At 46.2% G+C, this 27,302-nt stretch overlaps 1 protein-coding gene across 1 annotated transcript in view; it reads right to left on the bottom strand.

Moving 5' to 3' along the window:
* KIF26B (kinesin family member 26B) overlaps window positions 1–27,302 on the bottom strand; it is a 441,279-nt gene that overhangs the window by 228,781 nt on the left and 185,196 nt on the right. The window contains exon 4 of the mRNA XM_029933341.1: window positions 5,274–5,440. Within this exon, the coding sequence (XP_029789201.1) occupies window positions 5,274–5,440 (167 nt within the window). The remainder of the gene's footprint in view (window positions 1–5,273; window positions 5,441–27,302) is intronic.

Genomic DNA, 27,302 nt, shown 5'->3' with positions numbered 1-27,302 from the left:
CATGAATGAAAACAACAACAACAACATGATTTTAAACGGTTAGTCAAGGTATTCTGGGGAAGAACATCAGTGTGAAGACAGGAGGTCATCTGAGAGATTCCTCTGATTTACCAGGACCCAAGGCGATCGGATGCATAACCCAGAACTTGGTCACTGCTCTTCAAATAAAATCAGAGATTCCTCGGGCTCAGCCTGCAATGCTGAGGGTCCACCTAAGAGTTCTTACTGGGTTTCACGTGCCTCGAACGTTAGAAGGCAAAGTACCTAATTAAGTAAATCTTCACCCAAAGTGAACAGCCAACAAATGCAAAAACATAATCACACCCTCCTCTGCCACTTTCTACTACTGAGGGAAGAGAAAGATTCCCTGATTTGTGAAGTTCAAAGGCAACACAGGACAGCCACACAACTCGATGAGCAACTGTGCCCATCTTTCTTTGGTTACAAGACTATTCATGTTTTTAGTACATTACTATTCCTGCCCCCCAAAAAGGATGCTTTATCAAAGCCAGGGTACGGAAATTCTAAAGCACAGGCAGTCTACTGAGATGCTGATTATTTCAAGAAATAAAGAAATTCTGGGAAGATAGGGATCAAAACATAAACACTTTGGGTTTCATCATTTTCTAAAGCAGAAGCTTCCCAATCTGTGATAAGGAATCACTTGTTCTTTAATTTCTTTTTTAGTTTTTTAGTATTTATTTCTTTTTGTGAGGGTGAGATAAAAATAAGCGGGGGAGGGGCAGAAGAGAGGCAGACACAGAATCTGAAGCAGGCTCCAGGCACCGAGCTGTCAGCACAGAGCCCAGTGCAGGACTCAAACTCACAAATGGCAAGATCATGACCTGAGACGAAGTCAGAGGCTTAACCAACGGAGCCACGCAGGTGCCCCTCTTTAACTGTGTTTAAAATACAAGCTCTACTTTGTTATTCCTAGATCCAACCAGACATCAAACTACTCGGTGAACTGGCTGACAGAAGTTTCTAAATGCTTCCTCTCAACTTCTACACCCCTCACAGCCCGGGAACGGCCCTGCAGGCCACACGCCTGGAGTTTCTCCCGCCAAAGGTATCATCGCTCATTAGAATTGGAATTCGTAATTTATAGACGTTGTATCTGAATTGCAGTAAAGTCCATCTGGCCTTTCCACATACTCTGGAAAGTAAATATTTACAGAGAAAGGCTTAGATCGCAAAGAAAGGCTGATGTCTACAACCCTCAACAAATTGGGGTTCATTGCTTTTCTGCATCTCAAACACATTGCAGGGCCCATTTCTTCCAAATAAGCAGTGATCATCAGTTCACGGTTATAGTGAAAAACACTGAATGTGTCTCACTGTGCCAGTGTCACACAGGGCAGGGACAAAGGCTCACCTCTGGCTAGGAATGTGGATGGGCTCCCTGCTTCCTGGCTGTGGAGTCTTGGGTCAGGAACTTAACCTCAGGCCACGTTTTTTTGTCCATAATACAGGAAAATGGCAGGCTCCATCTCACAGGGGTTCTTGGAGGACGAAGGAGATTTTGCACCATAGGAGCTTCGTACCATGAGCAATGCATACAGACTGTCCAGGAAACGCTGTCACCTGCATCTACAGGGGGGTCCTGGGTCCCCAGACTCAAGAGGGGCTACATTTCTAGTACACAGTCGTGCAGTAGGAGTGGCAAAGTGATGAGCACAGGTGTGAAGCTTAGACACTAACCCCGCCCCCAAATCCTTATGCAGAGAGACGTTCCCACCTTCCGTAGAAACTGTAACGACTAGACCATTTCCAATTTTGGCACCAGCGGTGGATCCAGAGCTTGCCCCCACCAGAGGCCACCTGTGCTGTCCCCTTAGCCAGCTGTGCTTTATCTGAGGCAGGAAAACACTGAACGTGGTCGGTGGTCTGACGACATGAGCTGGGCTGGTTTGATGCAGACCTTTCCGGGACCACAGAGGTGGGGCACATCCCTGCTGCTGTCCCTTGACATTCTGGACCTTGAGCAAGTCACCCACTCTTCTGCTTTAAGGTTCCCATCAGTGACAGGGAGGCAGGTAAGAGGCTGCCTCCGTCTTTGGGAGGTGTGAAACCCCAGCTGTCACTGAAGAGAACAACAGGGCAAACAGGGCAAAGGGCATGAGGGGAATATGCATGTGTGTGTGCGTGCGCGCGCGCGCGTGTGTGTGTGTGTGTGTGTGTATGAAACACTATTCTCTTTCACATGGTACATTTCCACCCCCTCCACCGCCATACACTGTAAACCCTTTAAACACAAACCCTTTGAATGCCTTAAACCATTAAACTCTGAGCACTTTCAGCCTTCACCACAAACATAGTATTAATAAGGATTTCAGCAGCCCTGCAGATCTTTTCCAGCTCTTTGAAAGCTCTGGCCACAAGCTCTGGCTATCTGAATCCCGTCCAGTCTTTGTTGATCGCTACCATCATCTGCGGCCCCCGCCACTGACCTCAACAGGCCCATTCACTCCGGGTTCACCCCCGTGTTTCCATTCGGACCCTGGCTGTGTGAGCAGGTCTCAGGGTGGGCTGTCTTTGCCAGCCACTCGTGTCCCTGGAATGTGCTTGCTTATTCGGAAACGATCCTTCGATTAACCAGAAGCTGGCCTCCAGCTCACCATCAGTCTGGCGCTTGGCTGTCCCAGGCTATCTCGTGTCCACAGGCTTTTCCTGCTCCACAGCAGCGCTGGGCTCCTTATGCCGGGAAACCCTTGCTCGCCCTAAACACTGACCATCAGGAGGCCTAACCTCCAATCGCTTCCTGCTTCACATCCTGCTGTGGGGTTTGCTGTGTAAGTCTCTGGATGGAGTCTGAGCTGAGGCTGCTCACATTCCAAGTATTTCAGGCCAGGAAGGTGCACAGGAGATCAACCCACCTCTGAGCAGTGAATGTTCTCCACAGCATCAAGGCCAGTCACCAAGGTAAGTCTGATCTCCCTCAGTGATGGGGACCTCGCTCTCTCCCAGGGCAGGTTGAGTCGTGTACGCATTTTCCTTCATCCTGCGCTGTAGAGCTGAGCCGGAGGGTGTCTGAGCTGACACCCATCATCGGGTTGGATGGAGCCTTTGCCCACATACTTGGGTGTTTTATAGAACCCACCAACTCCCTCTTTTACACAATGCCCTAAGAGAGCTGAGGGCTGTCTTCTCCAGACTCACCCTGCCATGACAGGGCTTCCTAGCTCCTCAGGGCTGTTGTTACCCACCTCTGGATATGCTCTCATAACCCACTGAGGTCCTGGGATCCTCTGTGCTTTTGCATTTTTGCACATTCCGTTCCACCTCTTTCTTCCCTCCTTGAATGGCAAGGACATGGCTGCCCAGTTAGTTTGCTCAATGGTCCCAGACAACCCAGAAATCCACGGACAGACAGAACGAACCCAATAGCGCTCGTAGTCTGGCGGCCAGCACGTGCCAACGATAGACCCCCCCCCCCCGCCCCCAACTGCGGTTTCAGGCACTCACGGTGGACCACAAGCAGGAAGCACACGAGCCTCCTTGTGACACAGCGTCAGAGGTCAACGGTAGCCTAACGCTACATTGTGACTCCGGGGTCACTCACCTCACGTCACCTCGCCCCAGAGGGCATTTTATTGGCTCACGTCACGAAAGAAGGGCGAGTGTGGGACAGTGAAGTGTTTTGAGAGAGACACCACATTCACCTAGCTTTTCCTTAGGATATTGTGATATCTGTTCTATTTTATGATTAGTTCTTGCAGCTAACCTCTTACTGAGCCTCATTTATGAACTGAACTTCCTCATGGGCAGTGTGGACAGGAGAAAACACACGTGGGGTTCGGCACCATCCACAGTTTCAGGCATGCGCGGGGCAGTCTTGGAGCGGATCCCCGTGGGTAAGAGGGCACCACTGTGTTTCCTGCCACTTCCCATACACTCAGGCTGGCGCAGCTGTTCACAGGACAATAACATGGCACCACCATACAATGAGAACCTCAGGGACCGCGTTCCAACAAGCCCATGCGCTGCCTTTATTGTAGTTACTTTTTAATGTTTGTTTAGTTTTGAGAAAGGGAGAGACAAAGTGTGAGCAGGGGAAGGGCAGAGGGGGAGACAAAGCATCTGAAGCAGGCTCCAAACTGAGCTGTCAGCACAGCGTCCAACATAGGGCTTGAGCTCACGAACCGCGGGATCATGTCCTGAGCTGAAGTCGATGCCTAACCGTCGGAGCCGCCCAGGTGCCCCTGTAGTTGTTTATAATCCAGGGCACCGGCCTCCGTTCCCCCTCTGAGGATAGCAAGGAAAACACACAATAATCCTTCTTCCTGATGTACTAGCTGAGTGCCCATTGAGTCGCCGTTTATACAGAACTTTATATTTTACAACGAATGATTGGTCTTAATCTTCAGAGCAACCTTGAGGTGCCATCCTTGTTTCATGGAGGAGGAAACTGAGGCCGCTGGAACTCGAACCTCAGGAGTCTTCTGATTTCAGATCCGCTTGTCATGCGTTCTACACCCTATTCACCCAGGAGCTTGCAAATCTTAGGTAGAAGACGTTTTCTAAAGTTAAGTTCCAAGGATCAAATGAGTCACAGAGGAAACCAAAAATAATAAATAAGCAGAGGAATCTGGTTTCTATTTCTGGTTTTGCTATAAATTAACTCATACTTCGACCCTCTGGGTCCTCAGTTTCCTCCTTCATAAAACAAGGAGACTGAATTAGATGATCCCGAAAGAGCCTTCTGCTCAGCTGTCTTTTGTCTCCTGCCCTGTCTCTGCTCCACCACTAAAATTAGGCAGAAAACATTGTTGAAATACCTTTCAGTGTTTCCCATGTCTCTACAGCCTCCAAGATTAGCTGGATCACATATGGTAACTGTCCATATAAAGAGCCTCCTATCTTGGTAATAGTTAATTTCTAAGCAGTTTGTTTTCTGTGGCCAGACTGTAAATCTGGAAACATCAGCCACAGGGCTGTGCCCAGGACATCCCTGGAAGACATCCTCAGTGCCACGGATTCTTAGAGCAGTGGCTCTCGACCCCAGGCATTCATGGCCAAGTATGGAGACCTTTCTGGTTATCACAACTAGGGAAGGTTGTCACAGGAGAGGGCTAAACATCCAATAACGCACAGGACTGCCCCCCCCCCCCAGCCCCAACTGTCAGCAGGTGGAGGCTGAGAAACCTTGTCCGAAAGAGTCAAGTCCAAGAGCGGCCCGGACACTTCCTGGGGTTTCAGCCAGCACGGTGCACGCGAGAGGCCAGCCAGGCGGGCCCATCCGAAAGAACGGAGGCTCTGAACGCCTCTCTTACCTGGCAAAGAAGGAAGCAGCTGCCGAGGTGCCCGTGGAGGTCTCGCCCGCCACGCAGGAGCCCTGTGAGGCTGGGCCGCCGCCGGCCAAAGGCTTGTCCGCATTGTAGCGATTCAGTGCTGCCTCGGTCAGGCCCTCCCGGCCAGTCTCTGCCATCAGCTGGGAGATCTGACAAGGAAAACAGACACTGGGCTCATGACCTGTGGCTTGCTGCACTTCCCGAGCACCGCTGGCAGCACCCTTGTCTGCTGGGCGGGGGACCCGGTGCAGGTGGCGAGGGGGGCACTGAGGGGGCTGGGGGCACGCTGCGGGTGCTCGGGGCTTCTCAGGGGCTATTTCCCAGCATTTTAGCCCAGACACCTCCTCATTTTCATTAAAAATAATGGAATGAAATTACCCCCTTGACACTGTGGAGTTTCAATTATGCCTGTGTTTCCCATCCATTTGGAGAGGAAAGTGTGAGCTGTTACCCATGGTTTGCGGCCCAAGACCGGAGCATCAACCGCTGGCCCAGATGCCAACAGACGGGTGGGGCAAAGATATCATTTATTAAAGGAGAGGCGAGGCGTTCATTAAAACACTGTTGTGGCTGCTGTGAGCAGTCGGCAAACAGGACTAAGAGAAGCTCAGAGAAACAGATACGGCCCCATGGATTTATAAGTGGTCTCTTTTCGGAGGGTTTTGATCATTTCAACAGACTTGATTTTCCTACTCATTCATTAAGATAAACGGCTTCCAGTTTATTTGCAGTCGTCTGCTGGATGGGGCTGGGTCTCTCTTACCGAAATACACTAGGAAGAACCATACTTCTGTGCAAAATGAGAATCTCATGTAGAAATATGCTTTCGAAGAGTGCTAATTACATGACAAATGTATTAACTGTGTGGGCAAAGCCTAAGTGTGCTGTTTGGAAAGCCTGTTATGTTAAAACTTCAATCCACTCACAAAACAGAAAAAAATGTTAGCTTAACAAAAATTTAAAAAAGAAAGAAAAGAAGGAAGGAAGCTAAAAAGGAAGGAAAAGAAAAAAAGAAAAAAGAAAAAGGAAAGTATAAAAAAGAAAGAAAAGAAAAGGAAAAGGAAAGAAAGAAAGAAAGAAAGGAAAGAAAGAAAAAGAAAGGAAAGAAAGGAAAAGTAATGAGAAAGAAAAAGAAAGGGAAAGAAGAAATGAGAGAAAAAGAAAGAAAATCAAAGACAGAGAAAAAAGAAAGAAAAACAAAGAAGGAAAGGAAGAAAGAGAAGCTTTAGTTTTAAAAGAGTCTGCAGCCAGTTGAAGCCTCTTAAATGCAGAGGGAAAATCTAATTGCCTAGAAAATGCAAGTGCAATAAAGCAAAGATCAGCAACAGTTTCTACTTTGTAACCGAGAGGGCCAGTGGGCCCCTGAAAGCGTCCCATTTGTTAACCTTGGAACATAAAAACATTTGCACTTTTCATTATTAGCAGAACAGCCATTACTCTGAGCCCCATTGACTTGAAACTTTGCTTAAACTCATGCTCTTATCAAAAAGCTTTGGCATTTGCAGCTGAAATTTTGCCAACACATACTTTCTTACTCTCATTCATTCAGCAAGTTGGTAGGAAAGCTGACCCACGTAAGAGAAGCCCAGGAAGGAGGCAGCCAACGTAGCCCATGGCCTGGAGAACATTCTGTGCACTCAGCAAGGGCCGCTGCCCATGCCGGGGGCCTCTCACCTGTCCTTGGGCTTCTGCTACTTTCTGTGGGGTGAGGGCTCCCCTTGACCAGCTGCCGCCACTAAATAGCATGGACGAAGCTCCTGTGGTCCAAGACACATCACCAACCACGTCCAAAACTATACCCAGAATTCACAGCACCATCTTGTTGCATCAAGTAGCTGCAATCTCCACTACATACATAGGACACAAGGACAACTGAAGGCAGTCAGTATAGCAGGGAGTGAACACACTGCCCGATACGTTACCATGTCCGTCCGTAGGCTCACGAACGTGGCTGTCATCTGATCTTTGCCTGTGACGTTTCCTTTTCAGGTCTGTTTCTTGTCTGCAGTTTGGAAGAACAGGAATAGGACTCTTATGCCTCCCTGTGTGAGCGCAGCCCTCGCAGGTGGCCTGCAAAGCCATGGAGAAGCCACCGGATGTGGGGGTGAATGGCCGGAGGCCTAATACAGAGGCACAGGCTTCTAGGTGGTTCCAGGCTCCTGAGTCTGGCCCGGGATGAATGCAAGCATCCTGTGGGCTCATGGCCTTCAATGGCTTTAAAATGTCACTCAACAGGTGAACTTTCAATGCACTGGCCTCCTTAAAAGACAGCTCACTGTCTATCTTTGCTGGGCAAGACTGGATCTCTCTTAAAATAAATAATAAAGTGGGGATTTGTGGGCATTGGGACACTCCATTCTTAAGCCCGTAAGTAGAATTATTTAATAATCGATTGTCCTTAGAAATCAGAAACACAGAATGCCTTAGAGCTTAGGGACTGTCAAGATCAGAACTCTTCAAAACTCCTTTTCTTAAGTAAAGAAAACAGGAACACAGAAGAGATTTGCCTAAGGCAATGTAAAACTGAGCACAGGACCCTGACTCTCAGTCCAGTACTAGACCCTCTTTCATTCCTATACCCCCTCTCTTTCCCTCCCTTCCTTCTAAATTAAAAAAAAAAAAAAATTAAACAGATAGAAAAAACATCAAATAATAAAACACATACCGGTAGATCCAGTAACATCATTGAAGGTTAACATTTTACTCATCTTAGAAAATATTAGTTTATTTGTTTATTTTCAGAGACAGAGAGTGAGCACAACCAGGGAAGGGGCAGAGAGGAGACAGAGAATCTCAAGCGGGCCCAGCGCTGTCGGCATAGAGCCTGCGACTTGTGAGATCATGACCTGAGCTGAAATTGAGTTGGATGCTTAACCGACTGAGCCACCCAGTCGCCCTAGAAAATGTTTTAAAAGAAACCAAACGCTATATAAAACTGAAATTCCCCGGGTCCCTGTTCACACTGTCCTTCCTCCCAGACACAGTATGAGGACCTGGGTGGAGGCCAGTCCATGCCCTCCATCCCACCCACTTCCCTCCTAAGGGCCTGGCTGCACTCGCTTTGTGCTTTCTTCTGAGCATCCTCTGGGTTTTATCCTGCTTGTTCCACAATAGGAAGAGGGTATCCCCCCCCAAATACCTGCTCCTGGAGGCTCTGACCACCAGTAAATTCATGTTTTCACTGGTATTTACACCCTACAGTCTCTCCAGGGATTACAAACTTTCAGAAATAATATACAAATAGCTACAGTAATTGCCAAATATCCCCCCCCCCCCCGCTCTTGCCCTACAGGGATCTGAACTTCCTTAAGCTCCTCAAGCACACCCACAGCTCCCCCTGCCACAGGGTCTTTGCACATGCATCACCCTCCATCTGGGATGCTTCTACATTTCGTTCAGATCCAAGAATTACTTCCTCAGAGAAGCCTTCTTCCAGATTCCTCCCAGCCTTTGGTGGATGCGGTTACAAGAGGGCCATCTTTTCTTTCAGTGTGTTCACCTTGGTTCTGATTATGCATTTAGCCATACGTCACTGTTTCTCAAAATCCTGGGATGGTGGGACTGGGGTTGGTGTGCCCATTACCATATCCATGGAAATCAACACTGAGCCTGGCACATGGAGACATTTAAAACATGTTTGTGGAGTAAATCTGAGCCATTCTGATTTTCTACTTATGTTCTACATGTATCTAATTAAATCTTTTTTCCTTAAGTTGGTTTAAGTAAGAAGTCTTGGTTCCAGTTACGATTTCAGAGTTTTCCTATTTTGTTGGACTATTGGGATATGGCAGGATCTCTCCCTTTCCCTGTCAGCACCAGAGTGTAATGTTTTGGCCCCACTGAGTGCTAGTTTAGGGGTGAAGAGCTGTCTCCTTTTGTCTGCAGATTCATTGTTCATTTCTTCATGGAAACAACCATGTATTGGGTACTTTGTACATGTGGCTACTGTGTAAGGCTTCCTTCCTTCCTTCCTTCCTTCCTTCCTTCCTCCCTCCCTCCCTTCCTTCTTTCCTTCCTTCCTTGTTGCCTAGAACCCACTGGTAATCAATATCTTGTACAAAGAGTCCCTAAGACAGCTGGCCTAAAGCAACTTCTATTATCTCTGTTTAGTCAAATCTTTATCATTCTGGAAAACAGTGGAGCTAGGCCTGTTCTTAGGAAAAGTAGCTACAGCTGCTTTAACAATTAAAATCATATCCATTCTATGGCGCCCGGGTGGCTCAGTCAGTGGATTTCAGCTCAGGTCATGATCTCACTGCTTGTGAATTCAAGCCCTGCATCGGGCTCTGCACTGACAGCCCAGAGCCTGCTAGGGATTCTCCCTCTCCCTCTCTCAGCCCTTCCCCTGTTTTTTCTCTTTCTCTCAAAAAATAAACTTAAAAAAAAATCATAGCCAGTCTAGAGCACTCTGAGAGAGAGGGAGCCCTTGGTAGGTAAGCTATCAGCTTTCACATGCATGGTTGTGATGAAGCTCCTCTTACCAAGTTCTGTCATCCTTGATACCAAAAATTACCTTTGTGTCAAGCCTGCAAACTACCCGTAGGACAGTACACTAAGTTGTAACTGGATTGTTGCACTGTAGAAGAAACAAAATAATGAATGATGGTGAAATTTGGCTACAAGAGACCTGCTCCCACTCAAATTCTGTCTGTGGCACTCTGAAACGGTAGAAGCAAGTCACCGAACTGGTTATTCACTAAACAGAGAAGGTAAAGATCCATCTCTATAATTACATCCTCAGTAACAGGATGCCCTAATATCCGCCTACCTCTCTGGTGTTGACAAACCTCTCCTCCTACAAGCCTCACTGGAAACAGTCATTATCAGGTTAGGTAGACAGCTTGGCTATTACTCCCATTTCACAGATGAGAAAACAGACCCAGAGGAGTTGTTTACCTAATAGCCTAAGCAGCAGGTAGATTCAGAGAAGTAAACTTTGCCCAGTCTTTGGCCTGGAGAGATGTGAAAGAAAGCTCTCTGGAAAAACTTGCTGTCGTCCAAAGACACCTGTTCTCTCTCCCTCTCCAAAACAAAGGCATGTGTGTGATTTGATAATGGGGAGCCTCCTAATATGGTTACTCGCCAAATGTTTACGACAAAGAGGCCCACGGGGGACTGAAAGTGTGAGCACCATGGTGCAAGCCCTGGGCTCTCAGGTGGGGGTGAGGCTGGGGCTTCAGCCTGGTCACATCAACATGGCTAAGGTAGCTGAATCACATGCCTTGGGCCTCAGGGGGATCCCCTCATCCCTCAGCCGGGAAAGACGAACCCCAGCACTGGCTCTGAGGAGCCCTGCAGGACAAACACTCCGGTCCTTAAGGATTGGAAGGGTTTATACTCCATGATTGTCTGGTGATAAAGCTAACACCTCCCCCACCCATGTTCCCAAGCTGTCTCCTACCCCCACCAGCGTGGGGGGCTCCCGGGTCCCCCTGATTCAAAAGCAAGTCTAAGAGGGTCCACCTTTTTGCTGCTAGCCATAATATAGGCCCTGTGCTCTTCTGCCGAGAAGCCTGGCTACTCCAAAGGAGAGCAGAGGAGTTCCGGGGAAAACTCCGCCCTTTTCCACCACCACCTGGGCAGCCCCGCCTCCAGGTTTGTAGCCCCACCCCCAGCTCTGCAGCCCCGCCTCCACTTCTGTAAGCCTTGCCTCCCCCTCTGCAGCCCCGCCTCCAGCTCCCTGGGCAGATGCAAGCATGTCTGGCAGAGCAGAAGGGTGGGCTGTACCCTCCACTTTTAGCTCCATCTCCGTTACACGGGACCATTTCACTAAAGTAACAGTATCTGTTACTTTCAAAACACCACATCCCATCCTGTGGCTGGTGGTAAAATAAACACAAGGTGGTGATAAAAGCCACCAGGCCCCAGGAAGAGGGTGCATGGGTGTGCATTTGCACATGTATGTGTGCTTATACATGTGGGGTCCTCAGTTGCATGAAATTCCCAGTTCTCATTCATGGGTACAGGTTGGTGCTTTTTACAATCTTTTTTTTTAATTAAAAAAATTTTTTTTTAAACTAAAAAAGTAGGAGCAGGGGAAGGACAGAGAGACGAGGGAGACACAGAATCCACAGCAGGCCGCAGGCTCTGAGTTGTCAGCTCAGGGCGCAATGCAGGTTCGAACCACAAACCATGAGATCATGACCTGAGCTGAAGCTGGATGCCTCCCAGTCACCTCGACTCTGTATCTTTTAATGTTAGGCAAGATTCATGTCTGTCAACGACATTTAAATTTTTGCACAGATATCTCAGTATGAGGAATGCTCTATGTGCTCCTCAGAAAAAGCACACCTTACATTTGGTTATGATCTTGACCACGGAATTGAGACAGAAGGTTTCTGGCTCTTATAAACCAAGGTTGGTTGGTTCCACACTGCAAATCGCAATCTGTAAGCCAATGACCTTTGACTTCCCTACTGACGGGAATGGCTGAGCACTTCCAGAGTATGACAGCACGGGGGTTCATCTTAAATGGCATCATTGACCCAGAAAGCAACCTCCTCTGACTCCCCCAAGGCAGCAGGGAACACCAATAGTATCCATTTCCGGTGCAAAGACATCAACAGACAGCCAACACCTCTTACTCCCCTTTACGTCTAATGACATTATGACCCCAGATCCCTGAAAATACCACCAATAGCATTTTTTCTTAGGCAATTGGTATCTCACTGTTGGGGGACATCTCTTTCATTAATATTGATTGTTTCTACTGTCACTTAATGTTTTTACAGCTCTGCAAACAGTGGGTGCTCAATAAATATTTTTAGCAGAAACTCCTACAATGGTCTCAAGACAGGGCTGTGGAAAGCCCCCCCACCTGAACTCAGCTCTGGTTCAAAAGCATGTGATTTCTGCACACCTGCCCAAGTAAAACAGGGTAAAATTTTAAAGATGACAGTTCATCTTCCTACAGCTCCTGGCATACTATCCCCAAAGCACAAGCCATTGCTACCTAACCTGAAGCTTGTCCCAGGCCTGGCCTGGTCTTCCCAGCTCACATGGGCACCAGTCACCTCTGAGACTCTGCCTCTGGCCACAGATAATCTCCTTCCTGCACTGTCCAGTCCCCCACCCCCACCCCTGACTTGGCCAGCACCAAGGGGCTATGATGGGACTCTTATGTCCCAGGGCCTGGATGTTTGATTACCCTTATTATCTTAGCTTGCTTTGGCTATAAATTTTATTAGTGGCCATAAAATTATCCATCCACAGCATTTGACTCAGTGACCTCTTGCAAAAGAGAATTCCATTCACCGGCTACCCAGGGCCGAGGAAAGCTGCCTTTTCCTCACCCTCGATTTACAGCCTCACATCCATCCAGGGTCCTGCCCTGTGTGAGGACACTCGGCAAACAGAAAAGGCTGTCGTGTTTCAGGATTTCATGGTCAGGGCTGAAATATGGCCCCTCAGCACCTACTGACTGTTTGCTTACTCTTTGTGTTGCTAAAAGCTAGGTAGGAGGGCTGCCCACATGCTCTAGAAAAGGAACAGGGTGCTGGAAGAAGTGATGAGCCAGCTGCATTTCCGTATTGGACTCTTCCCTTAATATTTCTTACTTGCAAGACGTGCAGCTCAAGGCAGAGCTCAGATACTCCTACGAAAAGGATCTTCTAACAAGTGCTAACTTTTGCCATCAAACCTACAGTATTCCTACATGTACATTTTACCTTCCCTGCCGAGATGCTGAGTCGCCATGATTTTAGTGCGTAATACTCAATTACGTGCCGCATGGTGGTTGGGTGACACATTCAGTGACATACAGTGATGATACAAGGAGTCCAGCCTGAGGGAACTCGGGATCAACAGCAAGCCCTCCTCAATCATCATCATCTTGTCGCCATTTTTGAGCGACCATGAACCAGATTCTGCTCCAAGAGCTATATGTATACATGACCACAGCCAACCCTGACCACAATTCGGCTAGGTGGGCACAATTATCATCAAATAATAGCTTCCACTCTGCCATGTGGAAAATCCCCAGGACAAGTAACACCACTGTGCTTGGTTTCCATTCTTGAGTGTCTCTGGCTCCCGAGAAGGCATGGGTCCTCGATGACGCTGCCCATTCGGGAAATGGGGCAGCAATGACAGATGTGCTCAAGAGTGGAGAAAAGGATCATCCAAATGTTTTTTCAGTAGGCACCAATGGCTCGTTGTGCCCAATGTTTCGTGATCTTTATGACCAAACTAAAATAAAAAATCGAATGGTCTGACTCTTACTATAAGTGATGTCACTTGTCGTCTGCAAGTAAGCAAACTCAGGCCTCAAGAGGAAATCACAGTCCTGATGAATCCAACTCTGACCTCAGGGCTGAGTCAGAGGCTACTCTGAGGTCAGCTTCCAAGCTCTGAGGGCACTCGCCTCTTTTTCAGGTGCTGAATCACCCAAGGCCTGTGCAGCTCCTGGAGGAAGGTTGCCTTTGGCTCCCACCCCTAAATACTCAATCACAAGCCAGTGCGTGAGGGAGCAGACCCCAGGCAGTCTTCCCCGACTGAATGATCGGGGCCATCCCTCCCTACGTGGTCCCCAAACCTGTCCTTCGATGCTCAAGGATCTGTGTTTTTGATGACTGTCTGTCACTGGTCTCTCCCCCCAACCTGATGGCAAGCTCAGGAAGGGCAGCCACGGGGTCTCATTCACCTCACTATGACCAGCACAGGAATCTAAATACAGAATATATCTAATGAACACATCAATTAATACATTCATTAAACACAAGCAAATAAAAGTGAACTTAATGTAGGGGTACCTGGGTGGCTCAGTCGGTTAAGTGTACAACTCTTGATCTTGGGTCAGATCATGATCTCATAGTTCATGGGTTCAAGCCCCGCATCTGGCTCTGTGCTGACATTGTGGAGCCTGCCTGGGATTCCCTCTCCCTCCCACTCTCTCTGCCTCTCCCCTGCTGGCCCTCTCTTACTCTCTCTCTCAAAACACAAATAAATAAACTTTAAGAAATGAAGTTAGTTGGGCTGGGATTGCCTGGAGTTTGTTTTTAAGAGATGAAGATTATTTTCACTGGTTTAAAAAACTATGTATAAAGTACACAAAGCTTTCTGTGATGAAACTAAGGTATTTCAGCACATACTTAATTGAGTATAGTGGTGAGACTAATGATCGGGGGAGTCAGGGGACAAAGAAGGAACACAGAAACAAGGGGAAAAAGAAATGGGAAAAGAGAAGAATGAGAGCAAAGCTAAAAGAAACATAGATACAAACAAAGATGAACATGGAGAGGAAACCAGCAATTATTCCTCTCAGCTGACTTGGGTATGAGCATGTGCCAGCCACAGCCGGGAATGTTCTGGAATATTGGGTGAGTGATCCTAGGAAGAGGGTTTCCGAGAGAGGAGCAGTCAAGGCCAGAGCCCGAAGCCGGTACCGTACAAGAGCTTCGGAGCCCTGAGGTGCTTGAAGAGAAAATGCAGAAAAAACTCAGAAACTTAAAGATCCCTGTCAAAACATTCTCTTTCACTTTTCCATTAAAAAAAAAGAGAAAAGTTCTCACCTTTAACGAAAAGGGCTCAGCAGTTTTGAATGTCTGAGTGTTTGCTTTATGTCAGTCTGCAGAATGGTGTGGAGTATTAGTCATACGTCCAAGAAGAAGCACAGTAAGATTAAGAGACTGGACATTTGGTTACCCGGAGTGGACGCGGAGTGGATGTAGCACTGAATTCGCGCACATGTCCTGGCCTTTTCCACCCATTTTTGCCCTGCTGCATTTTGTCTGGAGGCCACATCAGCGTACGTCTTTCCAAGGTGGCTCCTTCCAGAGTGCGCACGGCTGTTCTTCACCTAAATCCTGGCCAACGCTTGGAGAGCTTTCAAGAAAACCAGCCGTGCATCATGGCCTGGAATTTACAGTGTGCATGCCCTCGGGACATTGTTACTTCCTCATATTTTCCTTGAGCTTCCGTGAGAAAAAGTCCAGGGGGCCCCTTGTGTCCTGGGCAAGACGAAGGAAATGTCGTTGGGAACCTAACAGAGGCATGCACACACATCGCATGTATGCGTGCTTGTGCACACACACACACACACACACACACACACACACACACACACATGCACCCCTTGGGAATCCTAGGGACGGTCGAAGTGAGGCAGGGGGTGATGCCTGCATCGGCTGGAGCCCTGACACCAGGAGCCATGAGAGCACAGGAGTTCGGGGCTCAAATCAGCCATGGGAGGGGCTTTTCCTGGTTCGGAGCCCACTCAAGGAAGCTGGCAGCATTGGGACTTGCCTAGATTGTAGGATGTATTCTGCTCTGCCCTGGCCAGCTCAAAACCACAGCCAGACCAAATGGAATGGGAGTGTAATCCCAGTGCCCAGCAAAGGGTGTGCAGTGCGTCTGGCGCTCAGGAAATCCTGCACCGAATGCTAAGAGTGAAGTCTGGGCCTGACTGGGCAAAAGACAACATGGTGGACTTTGGGCAAGTCATTTCGCCTCTCTTAGCCTTAATTTCCCCAGGTGGGGGAATCATGTGACTATGTCTGAGATGAAGAGATAATGCAGCTGAATGGGCTCTGTGGTTCTAATTTTTTAAAATATTTATTTATTTTAGAGAAGACAGAGACAGTACATGGGTTGGGGAGGCACAGAGAGAGAGGGAGACACAGAATCCAAAGCAGGCTCCAGGCTCTGAGCTGTCAGCACAGAGCCCAATGTGGGGCTCAAACCCACGAACCGTGAGATCATGACCTGGAGCCAAAGGTGGACGCTTCACTGACTGAGCCACCCAGACGCCCCTTGCTCTGTGGTTATAAAGTCTTCGTTAAATATAAAGCAGAGACATTTAAAAATAAATATTCCTGTTTCACCTTGAAAGTATCTTCTTCATTCAACATTTGCTTGGCCTATAGGCCAAAACATACAAATGCACCAAGGACAACAACAACAACACTCCCCACCATTGTCTCAAACCATCCATGGTGGACCAGGGATGGATTTTGCCTGAGGGTCAGCTAATCATTCCAAAACGAGGCTCAGGCTTTCACATTCCCCTCTTAAACTGACCTCACGTCTTCTGTTTACCAACAGCAGAAATGCCAAATCCTACACTGTCCAAAAAAAGCAATCGTCCAAAAAATTTAAAACGGAGCTGGAAAAGTCCTTAGATATATCCTAGGCCAACGCTCATGTGTAAACATGAAGAGACCGTGGGCAGGATTGGTGAGGTGGGCTGCCCAAAGTCACACATAGAGTGGGTGGCTAATTGCAGCCCTTCTGTGTGCGCATCAAAAGCTAATGCTAGGATGGCAGCACTCTAAAATCCCTGAAGAATCCCTGAAATACAGAGAGAGGGAAGAGAGTCAGTCTCCTGAAGCCAGAGGCTTGGTTCTGACCAAACTGGCTGGCTGTCGGACCCTAACAAAACCAATTAACCTCTCCACACGTCACTTCCAAAATCAGAGATCTGCTGTGAAGCATGTTAAATAAAAACACTTTGCAGAGTACTTCTCTTCAAGTAACAATGGGCTTGAGATGCAAACCCTGTGCTTTAAACTTTTTTGTTGTTTTTATTTTATTTTTGAGAGAGAGACAGAGCATGAGTGGAGAAGGGGCAGAGAAAGGGAGACACAGAATCCGAAGCAGGCTCCAGGCATTGAGCTGTCAGCCCAGAGCCTGACTCGGGGCTTGAACTCACGAACTGTGAGATCATGACCTGAGCTGAAGTCAGACACTCAACCAACTGGGCCCCCCGGGCGCCCCGCAACCTGATGCTTTAAAGCCAGTCATTGAAAACCTGTACAGGAGGAAACATTTCTGGGCTCATCTAAAATAATCTGGTGCACAGGTCTGAGGTGACTCCGTACAAGGTTTAGGATCATGGGGGCTGTACAAAGCTAATAATTTAAACTCTTGTATCACCCTAGTCCTTCAGGGCCAGAATACAGAGAATAGCGTGGTCGAGTTGCTTCCCAGAAACCTCTGGATTATTGATTCTGATCAGACCTAATCTTGTAACCAGACTCATCAGACAGACGTTGCATCTGATGATTTTCTAAATCGGTTCACCCAGCAGATTCAGATTATTAATAAGATATGCTTACTTGTATATGCATTCTTTTATTTGTATTTCACTAGTAAGTTGCACTAGTAATATTTCACCTGCTCATATGGAGGGTGCTTGAGAAGTTCACCAAACAATGTTGGGATACTCCTTAGTCCTTCCCTAACCCCGAATTCTCAAATTTCAGGATATTTAAAACTCCCGGGTCTTATCAGCTGTAAGGCTAAACTTCAAATTTCATTTTGCTGCTGTCAGATTTCCTCAGGTTCATCTAGTTTTCTCAGCGCCCCCCTGTTCTTAACAGAATTAGCAAAGAGACAAAGATTCGCTGTGTGAGCTGACACCAGAGAGAACTGCACAATCTCATTCTGTCCTCGCTAAATATCCCACCTCTTTCTGTTGTGGCCGCAGCATTCCATCCAGTGTCCTCATTTCTTCACTTGCTGCTTCTGCTCAAATTTCTCCTCTGTTCAATTAAGATGTTGGTTTTCTCTTCCATTGTACATGCTATGGCTTTTCCCAAAGCTCGTCTATACTTTCCACTTGTTAGAACTTTATAATATGGGTCAGGCCCAGCAAAGTCAATTCCAACTAACTTATTGTGAGCCTATCTACCTAGATTCTCCCAGCTAACAAACCAGAGCGAGCAAGATTGGCAGACCCCGACCCTCGGCGCTTCCAGCCACTCTGCTTTATTCTCGAAAAGAGCCGGACCTGCGAGTTCATCTCTTTCATATCTGCCCTTTTGTTACAAACCTTGAGTCCCTGGAGTCGGCTATTTAAAATAGAACTGATCTTTGGGGATTCTTGTCTTTCATACACACTTGAAAAGCTATTCATCCAATCCTGAGTTAAAAGACTCTAAAACTGTATTAACAAATCAGTCTTCCTGCAATTCCCCCAACGTTGAGTTCTCCTCTTAACAACCTCTTGAGAGAAAGTAACTGCCTTCTACCTCCCAGCGAAGTCTGAGCCTCAACTCCCCAAACCATGATTCTATCCTTCACACAAAGAAACTTGAAGTCTGCAGGGCAATCATACCAACAGACCCAGGGTCTCAGGTCTGGAGTGTAGAAATCAGGCCATCTCGGAAAGAAGCCACAATTTTCAATGCAAATCAAGAATACACGGGACAGTACCCCTTGTTAGCAAAGACAGAAACCTATCCATTCTGGAAGGTCCCTTCCAGGAAAGCAGGAAATAAATCTTGCATTCGGAGTTCTATTACTGCTCTGAGTTAACCCTCTGGGCAGAAGTATGGAAACTCTGCTGTGTGACAGGGCTAACCACCAGCAGGTTCATGAAAACATCGGCAAGAGCAAAACAACTTGGGTGCTTCCTAATTTATTTAAAAAAATTGTTTTTAATATTTACTTTTGAAGGACAGCATGAGTAGGGGAGAGGCAGAGAGAGAGAAGGAGACACAGAATCCGAAGCAGGCTCCAGGCTCTGAGCTGTCAGCACAGAGCCCGATGTGGGGCTCAAACTTACCAACTCACAATCATGACCTGAGACAAAGTCCAGTGCTTTAACCAACCATGCCACCCAGGCGCCCCAACATGGATGCATTTTATAGTTAAAGATTTAGTAGATTGTTTTCTTCCCAGAGCCCAAAATGAGAACAAAGTAAACACACATGTGAGTACACACACACACACACACACACACACACACACACACCCTGCTCAAGCAGTACCTTTGAGAAACAACTTAGGAAATACACAAAGGCACATCTGAAGTCACTAAACACATCCACTGGGGAAATACATAGACTGATCTGAAAAGGAGCACATCCCACAAGGGGGCTGCTGGGAGTTATGGTAGCACTTTGATCCCCAAGAGACCTTTAAGGACAACCAAAGTGTCTGCGTTCCAGAATGTGTGCTGTATAGACCCACTGAGAGGAAGAGATGAACCAGATGCCTGCAGGAAAATTTCGCAACCTGAGTTTTTTGATGGGGAAGCAATTCCAACACCTGGAACAGAAACCACTCCAGCCCTCCACCATCACTGGGTGGTCATTTCATCAACATCCAGGACAAAACTTGGCCCGGAGTGAACCCAACGTGTACCAAGGCTTCCCCACTGTCTCTGCTGATGGCTGAGGCCATCACCAGCATTTCACATTGGTGACAGTCCTCTCCCTTCCATTCCTTGGCCTCCCTCCATTTAAAACACCTCTTGCTATTGTCCCCGTCAGTAGATTTATGTGTGTCAAATCCTGTCTCCCGAAGCGTGGCTCAGGAATCATGCTTGCTGTAGATCAGACTTACTTTCAATTATTAACTAGTCACAGGGAAGGGAAAGGCAGTATTTATGAAAGATGCTTTATCTTCAAATTCATGAAACATTTCCCTCCACTCCAGGCCACCATAGGGATCATTTGCCACATTCAAGGGTCAAACATGAAAAGGTGGTGGTGGGAAGGGGGGGACGTGGGCTCACCCTCTGTCCGGTCAGCCCACCACACCACAGACAGGAAGGACTCAGATGAAGGCACCCATTTAAAGCAACTTTGTTCTGTTCGTGCTTTGTGTAAATCCCAGAGTGGGAGCCGCCCCACAATAAGCTACTTGAACCCTTTCTCTCTGCGAGTCTCCAGTTGAAATACAGTATGTGGGAGTTCTTTCAAGAGCAGTTACGCAGGCCTTTTCAGAAACTAGATTTGAATGCCTCGTGGTTGCCGACGGCTCCACCACAGATCTGAAAGCCAATGGCAGCCCCCGCCGGCCTCACCCTCCTACGCTCTGGCCAGTCCTTCTAGGGGCTTCTCAACAGGCAGGCTGTTTCCACCTTGCTGACCCGTGGGCCGGGACCCCGGCCCAGAGAGACCTGACCCCCTCCCTCCCTGTCGACTGCTGTTATTTGCACTGCGGTTTATCTATTCGAAGCCGGAGCAATAAGAAGGAACTCAGCTAAACTAAATTGGTCCTTTGTTTGCCATTACCATAAAAATTTTATGTAGGAACTAATAAAACCATGCTTTACGTGCACAGTTGCACGGGCTTACACAGGCAGTAATATTCAGCATGTTATACCCATAAATTCAGTTATAGACACTTAGGAATAAATATTTTATCTTTCCCACTGTTTTCATTTACTGGAGGGAAGGTGTGAACACGGAAGCCTATGGTTGGTCTGCGGCTACTTCACGGCCCTTACGCCTCCCCAGATGTCTCCACTCAGGCTGGGAAAGTCCTTTCGGAAGGTTCTGGATGATCTTCCCAATTCTCTAGCCTCTTAAGAGCGAGTATTCATCATACTACCAATCTCAGTATGTGGAAAGTTTTTTACAAAGCTTTGAAAAATAAATCACTTTTGAAACGAATTCAGGGTTTCCTTAGAATTCTTTTCAGCAAATGAAAAGATCCAATTCTCGTCCCACCCGAGACCTTGGAACAGACTTACAACCGATTTAATTAAAGAAGCTTTAATGAAATCCAAACCTAACCAAAAAAAAAAAAAAAAAAAATTGGGATCGCCGGATTGTTTGCTTTTCCCTTCAGCGATCCACTCTCAAACAAACTAATTGAGTTGGGATTTTTGCTCTATATTTTCTTTCTTTCCAGATCTGCACTGTCCAATGGAAATATGACGGTAGCCATACTGAAAACGTTTAAGGAAAAGGGGCACCTGGGTGGCTCATTCAGTTAAGCGTCCAACTTTGGCTTAGGTCATGATCTCATGGTTCATGGGGTCGATCCCCATGTTGGGCTCTGTGCTGACAGCTCAGAGCCTGGAGCCTGCTTTGGATTCTGTATCTCCCTCTCTCTCTGCCCCTTCCCCATTTGTGTTCTGTCTCTCTTTCTCTCTCAAAAATAAATATATTTTAAAAATTAAAAAATATTTAAAGAAAAAGCTGAAATTAAATATTTAACTCAATATATCCAAAATATTATTTCAACATATATTCAATCTACGAAGAGCTTACTCATGAGATATTTTACATTCTCTTTTCATGTACTATGTCCTGGAGATCGAATGTGTATTTTACTTATACCACAATTCAATTCAGAGTAACCATATCCCAAATGCTCAATAGTCACACATGGCCGATGGCTACCATATTGGATAGAAGGATCTAGAGACTCCTCGACTAGTCAACAAAAAGGCAAGTTCAAAGATACCTCATTATTGATGACTGCCTTATAACCAGTGGGCACACCTTCCCCAGGTCATAATTATGAATCTAGTACTGCCAACCCAGAAAACCTAAAATTATATGCAATTTTTAAAGTCCAATTTCCCCTTGTTTATAACTAATAACATAGGCAAAGTTTATAAAGTAAACTAGGTAAAAAGGATATACATAGGACTGTCAAAAAAAAGTCTATGTCAAGAGTGATGAGGAGTAAGTTAGACAGTGTTTCCAGTCTGACCCTCTGCCAGCCTTCAGAGTCCCTGAAGCCTCTTCTTTAAAAATAACTTTTATTGAAAAATTTTTGTATTGAACTGCAGTTGACACATAACGTTATGTTGGTTTCAGGTATATAACACAGTGATGCAACAAGACCATACAGTGCATGGTATACTAAGCTCACAACTATGGCTGCCATCCACCACCATCCAGCACTGTTACAACAGCACTGACTATATTCCCTGTGCTGTGGCTTCTAGTCTCGTGATTTATTCATTCGTACCTCCCACTCCCCTTCACCCACTCTGCCCATCCCTCCAACCCCTTTGCCCTCTGGCAATCATCAATTTGTTCTCTGCATTTATGGGTCTGTTTCTGTTTGTTTAGATTTGACATATAAGTGAAATCATATGGTATTTGTCTTTCTCTCATTTATGTCACTTAGCATCATACCCTCTAGCTCCATCCATGTTGTCTCAAATGGCAAGATCTCATTTTTTTTTATTCTTTTTTAAAATTTCTTTTTTGAGAGAGAGAGAGAGAGCGAGCAAGCGAGCCAGGAGAGTGAGAGAGAGGGAGGCACAGAATCTGAAGCAGGCTCCAGGCTCTGAGTTGTCAGCACAGAGCCTGACACAGGGCTCGAACCCGCGAACCATGAGATCATGACCTGAGCTGAAGTCAGATGCTTAACCGACTGGGCCACCCAGGCGCCCTGGCAGGATCTCTTTCTTTTTTAATGTTTATTCATTTTTGAGAGAGAGAGCGAGAGAGCGAGCAGGAGAGGGGGAGACACAGAATCAGAAGCAGCTCCAAGCTCGAAGCTGTCAGCACAGAGCCCAATGCAGGGCACACTCACAAACCTGTGAGGTGATAACCTGAGCCAAAGTCAGACACTTAACTGACACAAGCCACCCAGGTGCACTAAGATCTCACTGTTGTTTTTTTTATGGCTGAGTAATATTCCATTGTGTATATATATCACATCTTCTTTATCCATCTATCTATCATTAGACACGTGGGCTGCTTCCATATCTTGGCTACTGTAAATAATGCAATAAACATAGGGGCGCATGTGTCTTTTCGAATTAGTGTTTTTGTTCCCTGTAGCCTCTTAAATACAGATGCTTCAGGAATGAGAAGCCAATTTTTTCCATTTAACTTTTTTTTCAAAGAAGCTATTCCAGACTTCTGTAAATTTTCAAAAATTGTATCTTCTATTAGTCTTCTACCATTCCTCTGGTTTTTTTTTTTCCTTAGATGCCAGAGACAACATTCAGACAGAGGATTTTTTAAGTGAGGGGTTCCACCATAAGGTTGGTATTGTAGCTCTGATTCTTTAAAGTAAGCTTTGGTGAATTATTCAGTTTCTCTGTGACTAAACGCTGCCATCTGAAAATGTATCCCAATAATTCTAAGTCTGCATTATGTCTTGCAAGTGTTGGGCATATTTTTTTACTTGATGTGTTATAACACTTAATAATGCATATTGACGCACATGGTTCTGCAGGGCAGAGACCAGAATTGCTGAATACACCCTTTACTGAGCTAACCAAAGCATTGCACGTATAGAAATGCTTAATTATCCTGTGTGCCCTTGTGGACTCATAAATTGCTTCAAAAAGGGCTGAGATAAAGACTCCAAGTAAACATAAAGATATTTTTTTATTCGGTTTCTAGATTCGTAACAGGGTGTTGTCTCAAGATAAAGAATCTCAAAATGATCTTTTTTGTCTGCAAGGACAAAGCAAAATCTTATTGGCAGTAAGTCAGACTGACAACAGGGGAATTTGAGGATGATCTCAAAGCTTCTGATCTGTTTTTGTGTTTCAAATCAAATAAAGCAATGGCAACCTTGTATAAAACACAGAGTTTCTTACCCCCTATTCCTTTCACCTCACATGTGAAAATATTTTCTATAGAATGAGAGTCGGCTGGGATTCTGGAGAATCTAGCCTTGGCTTTCAAGTGAACAAAAAGGTTCTAAAGGTTTGGAATAAGCCACGGAGAAGACAACAAACTGTAATAATGTAACTATTAAAAGATCTTAAAAAAGAGACATAAAAATGTTAATTGCAGCCTAACCCTGAACCTCTGAACCCTGTGCTAGAGGGGAAACAATGTTATAAAGGCCATTATTGGGTCAACTGAAAAAATTAGAAGAATGGTAGATTGCATAAAGTTACTGATCCATGTTAATTTCACTGAAGTTGAGACCTGAACTCTGGCTACACAAAAGAATATCCCACTTCCTAGGAGATACACACAGAGGTGTTTTGGCATAACGGCTCATGGTGTATGCATCTTACTCTCCATGATTCAGGAAAAAAAAATCGCGAACAATAACTAACTTGGATATGGGGAATATGGGTGTCCTCTGCACCATTTTTATTCTTGCAAGTCTTCTGTGCATTGAGTCCTTTTGTAAAGATTCTAATTCCCTTAAAAGTGAATAAACATGGTGGGGGAAGACTTCTGAGTCAAATGTTCCTTGTAGGAAATTACACTGGGCCACCCCTTGTCCTCTCTACCTACCTTTCCCAGCAAACCTCTGAACTTCGCTGTCCAAGATGCCAGGTGATGACAAGCACACATCTACTAATGGGCCAGTCTCTCTTCAACCCACCCCGGCTCTCCTATGAGCCTGAGTCCTTCTTCGTAGCTGCTTCACAGAAAGATGTGTGGGCTTTGAGTGCTGGATCTCAGTATCAGCCCCGGTGTCTGTCTCCCGCTCTGACTTCCACGGGGACAGATATGGGAGGGGTCTCTGTCAATGGTTAAAGCAATCCTCATAGTGGCTTGGAAAGCTCAGAAGACTCTCCCTGAGGACACAGACACGGGCTCCCTGGGACCCTTGGCTGCCGGCGCCTGCCTCCACCAGCACCTAGAATTATGGAGGGTCAAGGTACTTGCCTGGGTCACAGAGTAAAGAACTGGTGTGTGAAGGCATTTTTACTGCGCTCCCCCTTCCCTGCCTTGGGACTGCCCACTTCCTTTGAAGCAGCCTAATCCTTCAGTTTAACATGGAAGCACAGTGGAAACTTAGAGGTCAACAAATCCACCTTCTCTCCTGCATCAAGGTACTTTTCAGGGTACTTCTCATTCAGCTGCTTCTTGGGACTCTCCAGAGATGGGCAGCTCCCTACTTTACAAAGCAGTATGTCCCACTATTGGATAGCTCCATTAGCAAGTTCTCCTCTGCAGTCAGCTAGATCTGCGTCCATAAAATGGAAAAATTGGGGGCACCTGGGTGGCTCAATCAGTTAAGCCTCCGACTTCAGCTCAGATCTCATGTTCGTGGGTTCGAGCCCCACGTCAGGCGCTGTGCTGACAGCTAGCTCAGAGCCTGGAGCCTGCTTCCGGTTCCGTGTCTCCTTTCTCTGCCCCTCCCCCTCTCATGCTCTGTCTCTCTCTGTTATCAAAAATAAATAAAAAACATTTAAAAAATTAAAAAAATAAAAATAAAATGGAAGAATTGGAGAGCAGGGAACTGGTCTTCTGCATTGAGCCTCCTCTAGAGCGCCTTGGCAGCAGGTACACGAGAAATTGCTTGGAAATGAACAAATCAATTACTGGACAGCCTATATCCTGGCTCTTATTCTATCCCCAGTGACTCTTATTCTATCCCCAGGAGGAATAAAAGTCATGTCCACTTTCTCTTCCAAAATACAACATCTCAAACATTTAAAGACATCTTCACGTTCCCCTTTCTTCTTTTGTCCAATCTCGCCAATTCCCATGGCCGCGCCTCAGGCTGCACAATTTATAAAACATGGTTAGTTACAGTCACTGACCATCTTCCACTCATTCCCAACTCATTCATTCATTACCAAAAGGATATGTCATTTTTTATTTTAAAAAAGTAAAATACAACAAAATTAATAAAATAAAAATAGCCATGTGGAAAAGAGGGTCTAGAGGAGAGATCTAAGGTGACAAAAAAAATTCACACAGGTCTTATGATTCATTTTAAAACTTGATTCTAATGTTCCTGGTGCAAAGCTGAATGGGGAAACATTATGAGTTTAATAAGTTCTCATCAAGAGGATGAAACAGACCAATTTCTCAGGAGAGATAAGGTTATTCACTAGATCAAGGACAGATGTCTTGTGTAGGGTAAACCCTGGGAAATTGAGCCATGTAATGGATATTTGAATGTCAGTGTCTGCACTCAAAAAAAAGAAAAAACCAGCAAATGTTGAAGCAGAATGAGAATAGTTCTTTCTTATAATAATTTCTGATGAAAAGACTGAAAGCAGATCAAGACACAATTCAGAGTGGACGGCTGGTACTAAAAAATGTTGAGCTGGGGCACCTGGGTAGCTCAGTTGGTTAAGCGTCTGACTTCAGCTCAGGTCATGATCTCGTAGTCCATGAGTTTGAGCCCCATGTCGGGCTCTGTGCTGACAGTTCAGAGCCTGAAGCCTGCTTTAGATTCTGTGTCACACTCTCTCTGCCCCTCTCCTGCTCATAGTCTGTCTCTCTCTCTCAAAAATAAACACTTAAAAAAATCTAAAAAGAAAAGGTTGAGCTGATTTGCTCCAAATGTGTAAATATCTTCTTCCGTGTTTTAACTTTACTCTAAAATGTAACTTAGAATAGCTAATTTGTTAGTTGCATTTTAAATTATTGACCCTTCAACAAATCTCTCTTCTTCTGAGATTTGGAGCTCTGGAGAGAACAGTTGAGATCACATTCTCTTGTGAGATCGGAAGTATACCGATCCTATACTGTTGATGAAGTGGCCTCGTAAATTTTGGAGACCAGATGAATAACAGGTACAATTAGCCTTTCGTTATAAAAATAGGGGTTCTATTCAGAGATGTAACAACCTCACTATAAAACAGGAAGAGGTCACAGAAGTACCCACCCACGAGGCCAGGGTTTCCGTCAGGACTTAGGTTGGGGAGGGTGGACTATCACCAATGCTAATTTTTACATTGATCCTGCTCAGTAGAAACTGTTCCAGTGCTCAGAGACTCAGTAGCGGAAGCTTGCCGAAAGTCACAGAGCTAGAAGTAGTCACAGGAGAGTTGAAACATCAAGCCTTCCGGCTCCGAATTTTAAACTCTGCCCATTGGGCCACCAGGGCTCTGTGTGCCACACTGTGTCAAGCACAGTATCATGGGCTGTAAATATAATGATGTCATTATGACGTCTGGGGACTTCGTCAGACTGCCCACAGACAGAAGTCGGGTAATGCATGGTGTGCCAGCGGGGACTTAAACACCAGCTTTCCAGGAAAAAGTACCATGACGTGTAGCACTCCCAATTTCCGAGGTGTAAACACCCCTGGCTGGACCACGGGTTCCAGGGCATGTGCCAGACAACAGCGTCCGAGAGCATCCCCTGGGCACCTGGCTCACTCCTTGGCAAACAGCAGAGTTCTGTATTGTCCTCACACTGTGTCCCATCCACCGCCACCTAACTTATCTGTTAAGTGTACTTCATAAGTGGGCTGTTTCTGCAAAAGGAAAGGAAGGAAAGGAGTGGAGTGTCTGTGGGTCAAGTAAATCAAAAGCCTAGAAAATCCCGTCCTGGAAAACCAGAACACCCTTCAAACACCCCAGCAGTGACCTACCCTCAGCATATCCACGTGCCCAGATCTACCCGAGTTTGAACCCTGGATTACGTCATGACTGCT

Source organism: Suricata suricatta, chromosome 3 (assembly GCF_006229205.1).
Source record: "Suricata suricatta isolate VVHF042 chromosome 3, meerkat_22Aug2017_6uvM2_HiC, whole genome shotgun sequence".
Lineage (NCBI taxonomy): Eukaryota > Metazoa > Chordata > Mammalia > Carnivora > Herpestidae > Suricata > Suricata suricatta.
This window is presented reverse-complemented; position numbering and strand designations above follow the sequence as displayed.